Source organism: Gopherus flavomarginatus, chromosome 4 (assembly GCF_025201925.1).
Source record: "Gopherus flavomarginatus isolate rGopFla2 chromosome 4, rGopFla2.mat.asm, whole genome shotgun sequence".
In the NCBI taxonomy this organism is placed as follows: domain Eukaryota; kingdom Metazoa; phylum Chordata; order Testudines; family Testudinidae; genus Gopherus; species Gopherus flavomarginatus.
Window position 1 is genome coordinate 133,152,782 of NC_066620.1, and position 14,466 is coordinate 133,167,247.

A 14,466-nucleotide genomic window follows, 5' to 3' on the forward strand; every position below is an offset into this window, starting at 1 on the left:
CCACTATGTAACTGCTTAGAGTGGTGCGAGATAGCTAAGGCACATGCATGGTCCAACCAGGCACTGCTACCACAAATACCTTATTACAAGCACAGGGCATCAAGACACCTGAAGTGGAGCAATCAAATAAGGGGGTGCAATCAAATAAGTTTGAGAATACCAATACTGCTCTATACCATCTCTGAACTGTGGCATAGCTAGAACAGAGCTAGTTATGCTCTGGTGATCCCCAGTGGCTGGAATGGATCCTTGGGGACTGTGGAATGGGGCACAGTTTACAGTAACTCTGAAGTTGCTGTAAATTGTGGGAAGTAAAAAGGAATTAGGTCCAACTTTGCCTCTGCTTCTCAGGTCCCCCATGGGGCAAAGCTTAGTTGGGCCAAGTATATAGCACAGTGCCTTCATATCCCTCCCATTTTCCATAAATGAACTAAACTCTGGTTTTTAATTAGAGGTGGTAGAAAAATTAGAAAAAAATTCATGAAAGAATCATCTTTTTTGTGTTTGGTCAATGTTTCAAAAATTTTTGACTATCTGTATAGGTGATCAAAAAACAGCATGCATTTTCATGCCAGTTTTCACCCCAAACATCCTGTTTTTAAATTTAGTTTCTTTTTTGTTGAAAAATCAAAATTCAGAAATGTTTGACCAACTCTGTTTTTAAAATTGTATGTGAAATAACATATAGCAAAATGTAATGAACTAGATTTTATTGCTGCTGAACGTAACTGAATAAAAGCTGTACCTGATCTTCTGGGTCAGTCAAAGAGCAATATCATTGTCAAGCAACATATAGATATTAATTCATGGTCTTTTTGTCTCTCTAGATGAAGGAAGTGGTGTTAACTGATGAGGAAGAAATAATCAAAGCGAACATATTAGATAATGAGGCATTGACACCAGAAATACTTGATAAAATTGTTCCTGAGTGGTGGACAAATGAGCCAATCCGGTAACTATTATTGACAACAAATTATTTATCTTTCTGTTTAATTTTAATAAACTCAATTTTTGCAATACTAAGTCCACAAATTGTAGATAAGTAATAAATAACATGCAATAAATAATCCATTGGATATGTAATATCTTGCAATACCAGCATACACCTATACATTTAAAAATAAAGTATATTCACTTTAGTAGTTACGAAATAAAGTATTAAACCATCCTAAAACATCTCAGTCTCTCAAAAAAGGATAAGTAGGATTTAGTGAGAACATATTAGTATTAATTTTAGGTTTTTGTTTCTAGAAGGCTAAAGTGGACAAAAGGAAGGGAAGTGATAAACAGTATTTAAATGAGATTTCATAAACAATCTTGTGGGAGAAAGAATTATTAGATGACATGCTTCATAAAGTACTGGACATAGAAGGAAAAGATTTATCTTAGAGAAAGTTTTCAGACTTGGGCTCCCATCCCACAACTGCTTACATGTAGGTATGCTGCTGAATCTGTGCAGGCCACCAGTCCACACACATGCAAGCAGTTGCAGCATCATGTGTTAAAAGTTACATTTTAATTTTAACCAAATATATACCTGTAACTTTTACAGTTTACAAATGCCAACAAGATTTTTCTTCGTATATTAAAAGATTACAAAGAGGAAGAAAATGTTCTTAAACTATTCACAATCAAATGAAGAAAAAATAATGGCAGTTTGAAAACTGTTTTTAAACTCCTGTAAAACAAAACATATTCCACTTTCTTAACTTGCCCAATACTTCTCTCACAATCTTCTGCTTTAACATTATACAACAGTTTAACAGGCTAAATTATATGCAGTTTATAGGCCCAGTTCTGTGTAGCCTTCTACTTCTTTTGGGGCCAACTTGTAACCTGACTAGCCCAGGGGAATAAGGGTCACAAGGTTCCTCCTTACATCCTTAAACTAGCTATCTGTATATTGGGTAGCAGTGGTGGATAGGAACAGGCTTCACAGAACCAGTACATTGCCTCCCTCTCACACAGTTGGACAGAAAAGGGCAGAATGATATATGGACTGGATGCAGCCTTGGCTTTGCCCACTCAACATACTGACCAGCGTAGCTGTACCATTGTGTTGGGGAATATACTGTGCCAAGTATGAAGCCAGTGCAGTTTTCACCCTTCCTTGGGCAGCAGGGAAACTTCAAAACTGTTATGACTCTCTGAGTATCTCACTATCTGGTTCATTAGCTTGGAAGTTTCAAGACTAGAACTACTTTTTAATCAGGTACAACCTTAGTTAAATTTATCAAGCGGCAAAAGTAAGTTAAAAGAGAGGCCTCATTTAAGTTACACCAGGGATAAATTTGACATAGCATTTTTGAAAGTATGCTATCAGGCTTTAAGTCCAACATTTTTCTTGACTTAAAGTTTGCTATAATCAAATGAGGCCTTGCTGAGGAAACAGTCCATCCTGGATCTGTCACACAACATGATGACCATGGCATACTTAAATCATTAAGGGGTACAAGAAGTTCACATGAATGCCAAAGCAATGCAAGTCCTTCTTAGGCACATGGTCATCTAGCCTCCATCAGGGCAAGCCACGTAAAGGTGACATGGAACACAAAAGCTGTTTGACTCAGCCGTCAGGAGAAAGACAACTCAGAATTATTCCTGAACCAAGATATTTCCCGGTTGATATCAATGGATCTTGGTCAGCCCCAGATGGATCTAGTCACATCCGATGAAAATGCAAAGACAAGGCCCTTCTTCACCAGGGAAACCAGACAAAGATCAAAGGAAACAGACACTCTGCGTCATAAATGGCAGAATTGGTTTCTTGGACACCCCCCATCCCTCTTTCCCATTGTTCTGCTAAAGGGAACTGTTATTCAGAAGATAAGAAGCAAGGAAGCATCTATCATTCTCCTCCTCCGTGATCGGTCACAAAGGGTTGTGGTTCTCAGACCTAGTGGAGATGTCACAGAGGTCTCCACTCCCTCTTTTCAGAAGACAAAATCTCCTGTTCCATGGCCAGCCCCACTCTTTCATGTCATCCCAGACTACTGAGCTTGGCAGTTGAGAGGCAAGCCCTAAACAAGATGGGATGCTCTATAAAAAAAAAAAATAAGTTTTAGTCTCAAGCAGAACTTCTGGCTTCTCAGTTTACACGTAGGTTTAAATAAAATTTTCCTACTAGTGTCAAAATAGAAAGATCAGCCCTAGGAAACTAAATATTTCAGCTATTGGTGACCCAAGATCCCCTTAATGCCAACTGACAGAGGGTTACAGGAATGTCCTGATTCTGGTGCATACATTCTGGTTTACCAAAGAATGAGGTCTCAAGTACTGTAAGCTAATACAATGGATAACTACTTACATATGACGTCAATGGAGCAATGTGACATCAACAGGGAAGGAAACAAGCCATGGGTCTGTATTCAGAGATAAAACTTTGGGGAGTATAAGTAGAAGGCAAAGAAGACACCCTCTAATCCTGTACTTAGGAAGTAAACAAGCAGTGTGTTTACATTCATGAAAACAGGCTCTCAGCCAACCTTGGTTGAAATGGTGCAGAGGAGTTTGGGTATGAAACAGACTTCTTTAGACAGGTTAACCTATAGGTTAAGATTAGTCTCTAGAAAGTGTATTATGATTTTGTTTTATATGTAACCTTTTGTTCCCAATATCTTTACTCACTGTTGCTTGAATCTTTGGTGGTAAACATCCTTCCTTTCACTATACTTATATCTCAGTGCTGTGATCATACAAGCGGGGTACATATTGTTCCTTTGGGGACAGCAGATCTGATATCACTGAATATTCAGTGGAAAAGGAGCTGGACATTACAAGGGAATGCTTCAAAAGGACTTGGGGACTGGGCTACATCTATTGTTAAACTGCAAGGCAAAGTAAAGGCTAGTGTTGCCCAGAGGAGAATACTTGAGGGGCTAACAGGCTGGTGGTATCAGAGAGCAGACATACAAGTAAGCACAAACAAGACTCCCTCCCACTGGTGGCAGGGAGTAACAAGGTGACTCACAGTCCTGGGTACCCTGAGAACGATTGCATTGTTCTGGACCTAAAACTTCCCACCATCACATGTGACATCTTGACATTAAATAGTGACATAAATGTAGACTCATTAAAGACTCTGAAAGATCACACGATAATAACTAGGTTCCTTAAAGCAGCTGCTTCTTCGACTGCTGTCCCTCTGGCTGCTCCACTCTAGGTGATGGTGTGTCCCAGCACCGTTGATCGGAGATTTTCAGTAGCAGTGCCTGGTTGAGATGCCGCACTCAGTTGTTATCTCCCACCTTGTTGGAATCTTCCTGAGTGCGTGCATCCCGCACCCTCCTCAGTTCCTTCTCAACCATCCTTGGCTGAAGACGGGACTTGGGGCAGTGCTGCCTTTCTTCCCTGGTCTCTATAGGAAACAGTAACAAAAAACATAGACATAGTTATTAGTTGCATCCCAGTTGTTTCCCTTCCTTTAGTATAGTTACATAGTTAGTTAGTTAGTTAAAAAAAAAATTCGCCTCAGGCTTCTCTCCCCTGACATTTCTAATTCATAATGCCAGGTGCTTCAGGATTCAAAAGGTGTATTTCCTGTCAGGACTCCATGCCATGGTCAGATGGGCACTCACATTGTGTGAAGTGCCTCGGAGAAACTCACGTCCCTGCCAAATGCCTCCATTGCACGACCCTCAAGTCTAGGGCTCGGCATGACAAGAACCTGCGGCTTAAAATGCTTCTAATGGAAAAATCCCTACAGACGCTTTCGGAGATGGGGAAAGTTAAACCTGCTCCCACACGCTCCCTGGCCAGATCTGAACCAGTTGGGAGCATTGTTTCACCCTTCCTGGGTTGGAGGCAAGAAGCACAACAGTCTCAGAGGAGAGACTTTAACAAGGATAGTGGGTCTCCCATGAGATCCATACCCTCTTTGCTGACAGTGCCGAAGGCAGGTGCCTCAGTCTCTTCTAATGCCTCAGCTGCTGCTCCAACAGAGTGCAGAGGCAGGGACCCAACCTCCCGTGCCGGGAAGGTTCCCTTGGCACCGGTCCCCTCAGCACTAAAAATGGATGCGGTGCCGAGAGCACGTTCCTTGGCACCAAAAACAGACGTGGTGCTGACAGCACACTCCTCCTTGGCACCGAGAAGAATGTCGGCGCTGAGCCTGTCTTCCACCTGAGCACCAGCAGCGGACCCTCTGCAGGGCACCTCCAAGCGGTCCATGGTGCTGCTGTCACTTTCACTTTCTCTTGATAATGCACTAGAGCACAGAGCAGGCTCAGCGCAGCCCAGGGAGCAGGAGCAACAGTTTCTCACTCAATGTGACCTCTCAGTGCCACCTGAGCACAACTCTCCACTCCTAGATAGACAGGGCTTACTTTTTGAACAGCCTCTCTCTCCACCTGAACTGGCTACCTTTACTGACAGCGAACTCGATTTACAGCAGCAGGCAGAGTTCTCCCCTCCTGCTTCTCCTCCTCCACTAGAACCTCTCTCACATCAGGTCATGGCTCAAGGCCACCAGCCTCAGTTTCCCTACTTTTCCCCCCCCATGGGCGGCACCTGGGTTCTCCTACCCCATGCCGTGGCCTCAGTGGTACCCTTGGCCATGTCCTCCTACCAATCCTCCTCCTGCTGTGCCTCGATCTCCAGCTCTGTCCACTTCTAGGGTGTCTGAACCCCCTCCTGAGACTGCGAGCTATGCACCATATCCTGACTCACCGACCCCTAACTCTCCATCAGCCCCGGACAGAGCCATCTTCCCTCCGCCTCCACAGACCCTGGACGACTGCAAACAATTTCAAGAACTTTCCAGGAGGGTGGCACTCAGTCAAGATATCCTCTTAGAATAGGTTTAAGGGACACAACACAGACTCCTCAGAATCCTTCAATCATCTGTGCCCTCAAAGATCACGCTCCCTATAAATTAAGTGCTTCTGGAACCAGCTGACACTCTGTGCCAAACCCCAGCTTCTTTAGTACCAGCTTGCAAAAAGGCCGAACATAAAATACTATGTCCCTGCTAAGGACGCTGACTTCTTTTTTCTCATCCACAACCAAACTCTCTTGTCATGGATGCAGTCACACAGAGGACAAAACAGTCACAATATCGGCCCACCCCACAAGACAAGGACCTTAGACGCCTTGACATCTTGGGTTGCGAGGTTTATTCGTCATCCACTCTACAATTCAGAACTGTGAACTACTCCGCCCTCCTTGCCAGGTACGACTTTGATAATTACAATAAACTTTTTGAATTTGCCTCCTACATTCCAGAGGATAGGAGAGCAGACTTCAAATTAATCCTGACTGAGGGCTATCCGATTTCCAGAATGGCCCTACAGGCATCTCTAGACACAGTGGACACAGCAGCCTGTACTACTGCAACTGCTGTGGTTATGTGCAGATTTTCATGGCTCTCTGCATTCGGCATCCCTGAAGAATTGCAGACCAAAGTGGAGGACCTCCCCTTTGATAAGGACAAACTTTTCTCCAAAAAAAACTGATGAACTCCTCCACACCATGAAAGATTCTAGAGCAACACTGTGCACCCTGAGCATTCACTCATCTCTTCCCAGGAGACAACGATACCAACCGTTCCAAAGACCACACACACAACAGTATTATCATCCTCAACCCAGACCATACGACACAACTAGGAATTGCGCTAGACCCCCTAAGCACAGACAAAATCAAACTCAGGCAAGCACATTCCATCCATTGAGGAATAAACAACAATTTTGAAATGTTGGTCGAGGGTCTGCATGACCACTCCTTGATTCCACCGCCTACTTGCCCATTTGTCCACCACCTCCAGAGTTTCCAACATGCCCGGCAGCAGTTTACACAGGACCGCTGGGTCCTCGAAATAGTTCAGTCCAGTTACTCTATCCCATTTATATCCTACCCTCCTACCTTTCCACCTTCCCCATCCCTCTTCAGGGACCCTTCTCATGAGCGCTTACTTCGCACAGAAGTGGTGCACCTTCTACAACTAGGTGCAGTGGAACCTGTGCCAATGCAACATCAAGAGAAAGGTTTCGACTCCCATTACTTTCTGACACAGAAAAGGACCAGGGGATGGAGACCTATACTAGATCTACGCTGAGTGAGCAAATTCGTGAGGATACAAACATTCAAGATGGTCACGCTGGGCACAATAATTCCTGCACTGGATCAAGGGGACTGGTTCACAGCCCTTGACCTACAGGAAACTTATATTCATATATCAATTCATCCAGCTGACAGACGCTTCCTACAATTCACAATCGGTCATGACCATTTTCAATACGGAGTTCTTCCTTTTGGACTCTCCACAGCACCAAGAGTGTTTTCCAAGACTCTAGCCATGGTCGTGGCTCACCTCCACAAACATGGGATCACGCTGTTCCCCTACCTGGACGATTGCCTTGTTAAGAGTGACTCCTATGCCGAGGCACTTCAAGCTACCCGTTTCGCCATCTCCCTCTTTCACAGCCTAGGCCTCCAAATAAACATCCAAAAATCTACCCTGACACTACACAACAGATCGAGTTCATCAGAGCTCATCTCAACTCAATCCAGAGTAGGGCCTTGCTCTCATATCACAGATTTCTCGCCATCACACAGCTCATACACACGCTCTCTATTTGTCCCAGGACACAGGCAAGAATCTGTCTACAGCTCCTTAGTCACATAGCAGCCACGACTTTCATGGTTCAGTATGCCAGGCTACACATGAGATGTCTTCAGGTCTGGCTCAATTCCAATTTCAAACCCAAGAGACACAGCTAAGGGATGCTGTTAACTCCTCCTCTCAATGTACTAGCTTCCCTACATTGGTGGACAAGACCAGAGAACCTCTGCACGGGGGTTTCCTTCCAGCAATGATCCCCCAAGACTCATGCTCACCATGGACGCTTCCCTAATCGGTTGGGGAGCGCATCTAGGGGGACACAGGGCAGAAGGCCGGTGGTCCGCATCAGAGATGCATCAGAGACCTACACATAAATCTCTTAGAGCTCAGAGCAGTGAGATGAGTGTGCCTCCACTTTCTTCCCCTCATAAGGAACAAATCTATTTGGGTCTTAACAGACAACATAGCATGTATGTACTACATCAACAGACAAGGGGGAGCCCGATCACATTCCCTTTGCATGGAAGCCATCTGACTATGGAATTGGTGCATACAACATCAAATACAGATCATCGCTTCCTACCTACCAGGCTGCCACAACACTATTGTCAACGCACTCAGCAGGCACTTCTCGACAGAACATAAATGGGAACTGCACCCCACAATACCTCAACAGCTCTTCTGCCTCTGGGGCACCCCATCAATAGACCTCTTTGCCACAACCCAGAATAAAAAATGTTGCCTGTTTTGCTTCAGAGCAGGACTTGGGACTGCATTCCTAGGAGATGCATTTCTGATCTCGTGGAACAACTCTCTCCTGTACGCCTTCCCACCAATCCCCCTGCTACACAGGGTTCTTTGGGAGATCATAGACAACAAAGCCTGGCTCATACTTATTGCCCTGGCTTGGCCGAGACAGACGTGGTATCCTTACCTACTCCGCATGTCTTCCCATCATCCACGGTATCTCCCCAACAGGCCAGATCTCCTTTCCCAGGACAATGGACAGGTTCTTCACCCCCAGCTCCAAAAGCTCCACCTCACAGCCTGGTTCCTTCATGGTTCCAAACCCATGAACTAGCCTGTTCCGAGCAAGTCTGATATGTAGAAAAGACGCCACTCGTAAAACCTACTTGCAGAAGTGGAAGCGTTTCGCCCTCTGGTGCTCACATAATCACTTAATGCCCTCCCTACGGTGACCCTCCCTAACATTCTAGACTATCTGCTTAAACTAAACTAAACTAAACTAAAACAGGATGGACTTTCGCTAAGCTCCATTAAGGTACACCTGGCGGTGCTCACCACTTTCCACAACCTGTTACCCATCCCACCATAAAATGATTTTTCCCGGGCCTCCAAAATCTCTACCCTGAAATTTACCCAACGGCAGCTACATGGAATCTTAACCTTGTTCTTCACGCTCTCATGAAACCTCCATTTGAGCCTTGGCTACCTCCTCTCTTCTCCATATGTCCATGAAGGTAGCTCTCTTAGTTGCAATAACATCAGCAAGGAGAGTAGGTGAAATTAAGCGCCCTAATGGCCCATCCGGCCTACACAATCTTCTCCAAAGACAAAGTCTCTTTGAGACCACATCCTAAATTTTTCCCTAAGGTGATTTCCACCTTCCACCTTAACCAATCTATATACTTACCTACTTTCTATCCCAAACTTCACAAGAATCCACATGAGGCAACCCTGCACACTCTCGACATCTGACGAGCATTTGCCTTTTATTTAGACAGGACTAACCCATTTTGGAAATCTCCATGACTCTTTGTCTCCACCGCCAAAAGATCAAGGGGCACGGCTATCTCTAAGCAACATCTGTCCAAGTGGATCTCTGACTGCATCAGATCCTCTTACCGTATTCAAAATATTCAACCACCTGAAGGCATTAGAACTCATTCCACTCGAGCTATGTCGACATCCGTTGCCTTCCTTCATAACGTACCCATTTCTGTCATCTGTAAAGCAGCTACATGGTCATCTGAACACACGTTTGCCAAACACTATGCTATCACACAAGATACCACGGCAGACACCATAGTAGGCCATACAATACTATCTACAGTACTCACTGCCGCATCTCCAAAGTCCCACCAACCATAGTGGGTACTGCTACACATTCACCTAGAGTGGAGCTCCCACAGGGACAGCAGTGGAAGAAGAGAAAGTTACTCACCTTGCAGTAACTGAGGTTCTTTGAGATGTGTGTCCCTGTGGATGCTCCACTCCCCACTCTCCTCCCCTCTACTTGGCATACTAGTATGATTCTCCATGGTAGAGAAGGAACTGAGGAGGGTGCGGGACGCATGCACTCAGGAAGATTCAAACGAGACGGGAGATACCAACTGAGTGCGTGTGTCTCGACCAGGCACTGCTACCGAAAATCTCTGATCAATGGTGCCGGGATGCACCATCACCTAGAGTGGAGCACCCACAGGGACACGCATCTCAGAGAACCTCAGTTACTGCAAGGTGAGTAACTTTCTCGTGTGTATCCAAAGCAACACTTGGGCTTATCTTCCTGTGGTGCGGCTTTGCCGCTGTTCATCTCTCAGCGGGGCTGTGGGGTATCCCGCCGCCTCGCTCTGGTTCGCCAGCCATTGGCTCTGCAGTTAGGGAGAATAACGCACACTCAGTTAAGGGCTCAGGCCCTTGGAGCGGGGGCTGAGTCAACAGTCAAATGGCGGCCAAGGCCCTAGGTCAGGGTGGGGCAGCCAGCAAACAGTCAGAGACTCAGGCCTCTAAGCAGGGACTGAGTCTATAGTTCAAATAGTAGCCCGGGCCCTAGGTCAGGGCGGGGCGGCAAGCAGCCCGTCAGAGACTCAGGCCCTTAGGCAGGGACTGAGTCAGCAGTTCAATAGCAGCCCAGGCCCTAGGTCACAGCGGGGCAACAAGCAAATAGTCAGTTAGCAGGAGGTCCTAGCCTCTCCAGGCCAGGAAAAAGGGGGAGTCTGCCACCCAAGGAGTGGGTGACAGGGGGGACGCAGGCCCTCCTACCCCACTGCATCCCAGTCTGGGGCCCTAGCAGCGGCAGAAACTCGCTGCTGTCAGTGGGGATCCTGGCCGCAACACACTGACATAGGCTCTGGCAGTGTTGCAGCCAGACTGTGATCGGCTGCCCCCAGGCTACTTCCACACTCCCCCTCCTAGGGTACCTGAGTCATGGTAGCATCACCGGCGGTCTCGAACACCATCGGTTCCTCCGGGTAAGTAGCGGACGGTAAGCTCAGCTGCTCCTTGGGGTAGCTAGCAACAGGCAGGCTCGGCTCCTCCTCGGGGTAGCTGGGGAGGGGCAGGCTTGACCAGTCCTTGGGGTAGCTGGAGAGGGGCAGGCTCGGCCAGTCCTCAGGGTAGCTGGAGCGGGGTAGGCTCGGCCAGTCCTCCTTGCGGTAGGCTCAGCCGGCCCGGTGCGACCTCAGGCCGGACGCTGCCTTCTGCTGTCTCTCCCAAGGGAGCTTGGCCACAGACGTCTGGTCTCTGCAGCGGCTGGTTCTCAACTGAGCTCTGCAGGTGAACTTTTATACTTCCGGGTCTGTGCTGTGACCTCTGAGGGGCGGGTGCAGGACTCAGTGGCTCCACCCACGTTGGTGTCAGGGGAGGTCCGTCTCTCAGCGGGGCTGTGGGGTATCCCACCGCCCCGCTACACACACACACCCCAAGGCTGGCTCTCGTCCATCGGGGCCAGACCCGTCCAACTCTCCCAGGCAGGACAAGAAGTCCGCGTTGGCGTGGTCCTTACTGGCCCTATGGCGTACGGTAAAAGGATAGGGTTGTAGTGCCAGGTACCACCGCGTTAGCCACATATTATTATTTCTCATTCAGACCAACCAGCGAAGCGCGGCATGGTCGGTGACTAGTATGAAGGGGGCTCCCAGGATGTAATAACACAGGGCATCACAGGCCCATTTTACTGCCAAGGCCTCCTCCTCGATTACCACGTAGTGCCGTTCTCGAGGAAACAATTTCCAACTGAGATATGTAACTGAGTGTTCCTCCCCATCCACCTCCTGAGACAGGACCGCCCCTAATCCTACCTCCAAGGCGTCTGTTTGGAGGATGAACCTGCAGGTAAAGTCGGAGCTGTACAGGACGGGTTCACAGCAGAGATAGTCTTTGAGGGCCCAGAAGGCAGGGTCACACTCCGGGGTTCACTCCACCCATCTGGGACTGGTTTTGGTCAAGAGTCCTATTAAGGGGCTGCGATGGAGGCGAAGTCAGGGATGAATCTCCAGTAGTAGCCCGCAAGTCCGAGGAATTGGGGGACATGACGCTTTGTAGTGGGGGGTGGGCATGCCGCTAGGGTTTGAGCGTTTCCCACAAGCAGTCTCACTTGTCCCCTTCCAATAGTGTACCCCAGGTAGGTGGTCTCCTGCCACCCGATATGGCATTTCTTCAGATTTGTGGTTAATCCTGCGGCTCGTAGGGACCTCAGGACAGCCGCTACCCACTCCAGGTGGTTCTCCCAATGGTCGCTATAAATGACGACATCATTCAGGTACGCGGCCGCGTACCCTTGATGAGGACGAAGGAGGCGATCCATGAGCTGCTGGGACATTGCGGGGGCACCATGGAGACGGAAGGGCATCCCGGTGAACTGGCAGAGGCCCGTGGCTGTGGCAAATGCGGTCTTCTCCTGTGAAGTGGGGTCGAGGGGAATCTGTTAGTACCCTTTGCTTAGATCGAGGGTTGTGAGGAAGCGGGCCCTGCCTAGACGGTCCAGCAGCTCATCTACCCGAGGCATCGAGTACACGTCAAACTTCGAGATGAAATTGACACGGTGAAAATCGATGCAAAAGCGCTGGGTGCCGTCTGGTTTGGGAACCAGGACTACTAGGGTGCGCCACTCACTTTGCGATGGTTCAATAACGCCCAGCTCTAGCATCGCCTGGACTTCCTCTTTGACGACCTGCCGCATCCGATAGGTAAGGGCCTCATTGACTCTCGGATTACCACCCCTGGCTCCATCTGATTGGTATGGTATACGAGGGTCATGTAGCCCAGCTGGGAGGTGAATGTCCCATGGAATGCCTGCAGGAGGCACCCGGTCTGTTTCCTTTGCTCCTCAGTTAGTGACTGTCCAAGCTGAGGCATCGTGGCATCTTCGGTCGGGGTAACCGGGGGCCCTAACTTGGGCTCTGGCGGACAGGGATTAATTAAGAGGCCTTCCCGTTCTCGCCAGGGCTTTAGGAGGTTGATATGATACCGCTGGGTTTGCTTCTGGCGGTCTGGCTGGTTAATCTCATAAGTGACCGGCCCGACCTTCCGAATCACCTCATATGGCCCCTGCCACTGGACCAATAGTTTTGACTCACTGGAGGGCAAGAGAAGCAGAACTCAGTCGCCAGGTTGGAACTCGCGAACTCGGGCCCCCCGGTTATACATGTGGGCCTGGGCTTCCTGCACCGCCTTCAAATTCTCTCAAGCAAGACTTCCGGTTTGGGTGAGATGCCCTTGAAGCTGGAGGAAGTACTGCAGAAGGCCCTGAGTCAGTGAGGGGGTCTGCTCCCAGGTCTCCCTCATAAGGTGCAGGAGCCCTCGCGGACGACGGCCATGCAATAGCTCGAAGGGGGAGAATTTGGTGGAGGCTTGGGGTACTTCTCGGACAGCCAGGAGCAAGGGTGGGATCAACTGGTCCCATCGGCGCAGGTCTTCAGGGGAGAACTTTCGCAGCATGTCTTTCAGGGTATGGTTGAACTGCTCCACCAGGCCATCGGTTTGCGGGTGGTACATGGAGGTGCGTAGCTGCTTAGTCCCAAGGAGTTTGCACACCTGCCGCAGCAACCGGGAGGTAAAATTGGTATCCTGGTCGGTGAGGATCTCCTAGGGCAAGCCCACGCGAGCAAAGACCTTGACAAGTTCATCTGCATGGTCCTAGCGGTGATGCTCCGGAGCAGGACAGCTTCGGGGAAACGGGTAGCGTAGTCCACGATGACGAGGATGTATAGAAACCCGGCCCAGCTTCTCAGGAGGGGTCCCACCAAATCCATCGCCACCCACTCAAACAGTATCCCCACAGTGGGCATGGGGATTAGGGGGGCCGGGGCCATCTGTGGGGGAGCAGCTAGCTGACACTCCGGACAGGAGCTACATTAGTTCCGCACCTCCTGGTGCACCCCAGGCCAGAAAAACCGGGACAGAATTCGGGCGAGGATCTTCTCCTGACCCAAATGTCCACCCGCTGGGACCTCATGGGCGAGCCTCATCACCGCTCGTCGGTGGCACCAAGGCACCAGCAGTTGGGTCTGGACCTCCCCCGTGCGGGAATATTGATCCACCCGGTAGAGGCGATCACGTCACAGCTCAAAATGGGGCCAGCTCTTGCCCCAGGCAGGATCAATTAGAGCACCGTCTACTGCCGCCAGCTGTTCATAGGCCCGGCTCAGGGTGGGGTCCTCCCTCTGGTCCTGGCAAAAGTCTATTGATCTTGGAGTTATCAGCGGACATTAGCGGGGGGTCTTCCACTGTGCCTTCCTGGCTCCTACGCTCCGCCTCTTCAGCCTCCTCTGTGGGGTCCTCGTGGCAGTCTCCTTCCAATGCGGGGGTGATCTCGGGGCTTTCCTGTGCATGTGACCCCAGGACGCCCAGAAACTCTGGCCAGTCATGCCCCAAGATCACGAGGTAGGCCAGTCGCGGGGCCAGGCCTACCACCATGGTTCGCGTGACTCCATCCATGGTAAGTGGGACTCAGGCACTGGTGTAAGGTCGAATGTCACCATGAATGCATTGCACCTGGATGGTTCCCAGCCAAGGGTGTTCCAGGAAGCCTTAGCCTTTGGCGGATTAGAGTCTGACCACAGCCAGAGTCAACCAGGGCCCGCGTCTGGCAGTCCCCAACAACTACGGGCATGGTGACTTTGGCCGCCTGCGGGGGTCGGGCCCGGTTTTCTCCGGTGCAA

The 14,466-nt window shown here is 49.2% G+C and overlaps 1 protein-coding gene across 1 annotated transcript in view; it reads left to right on the forward strand.

Moving 5' to 3' along the window:
* Nucleotides 1–14,466, forward strand: part of AK9 (adenylate kinase 9) — a 247,445-nt gene that overhangs the window by 169,265 nt on the left and 63,714 nt on the right. Inside the window, exon 27 of the mRNA XM_050951342.1 lies at nucleotides 828–952. Within this exon, the coding sequence (XP_050807299.1) occupies nucleotides 828–952 (125 nt within the window). The remainder of the gene's footprint in view (nucleotides 1–827; nucleotides 953–14,466) is intronic.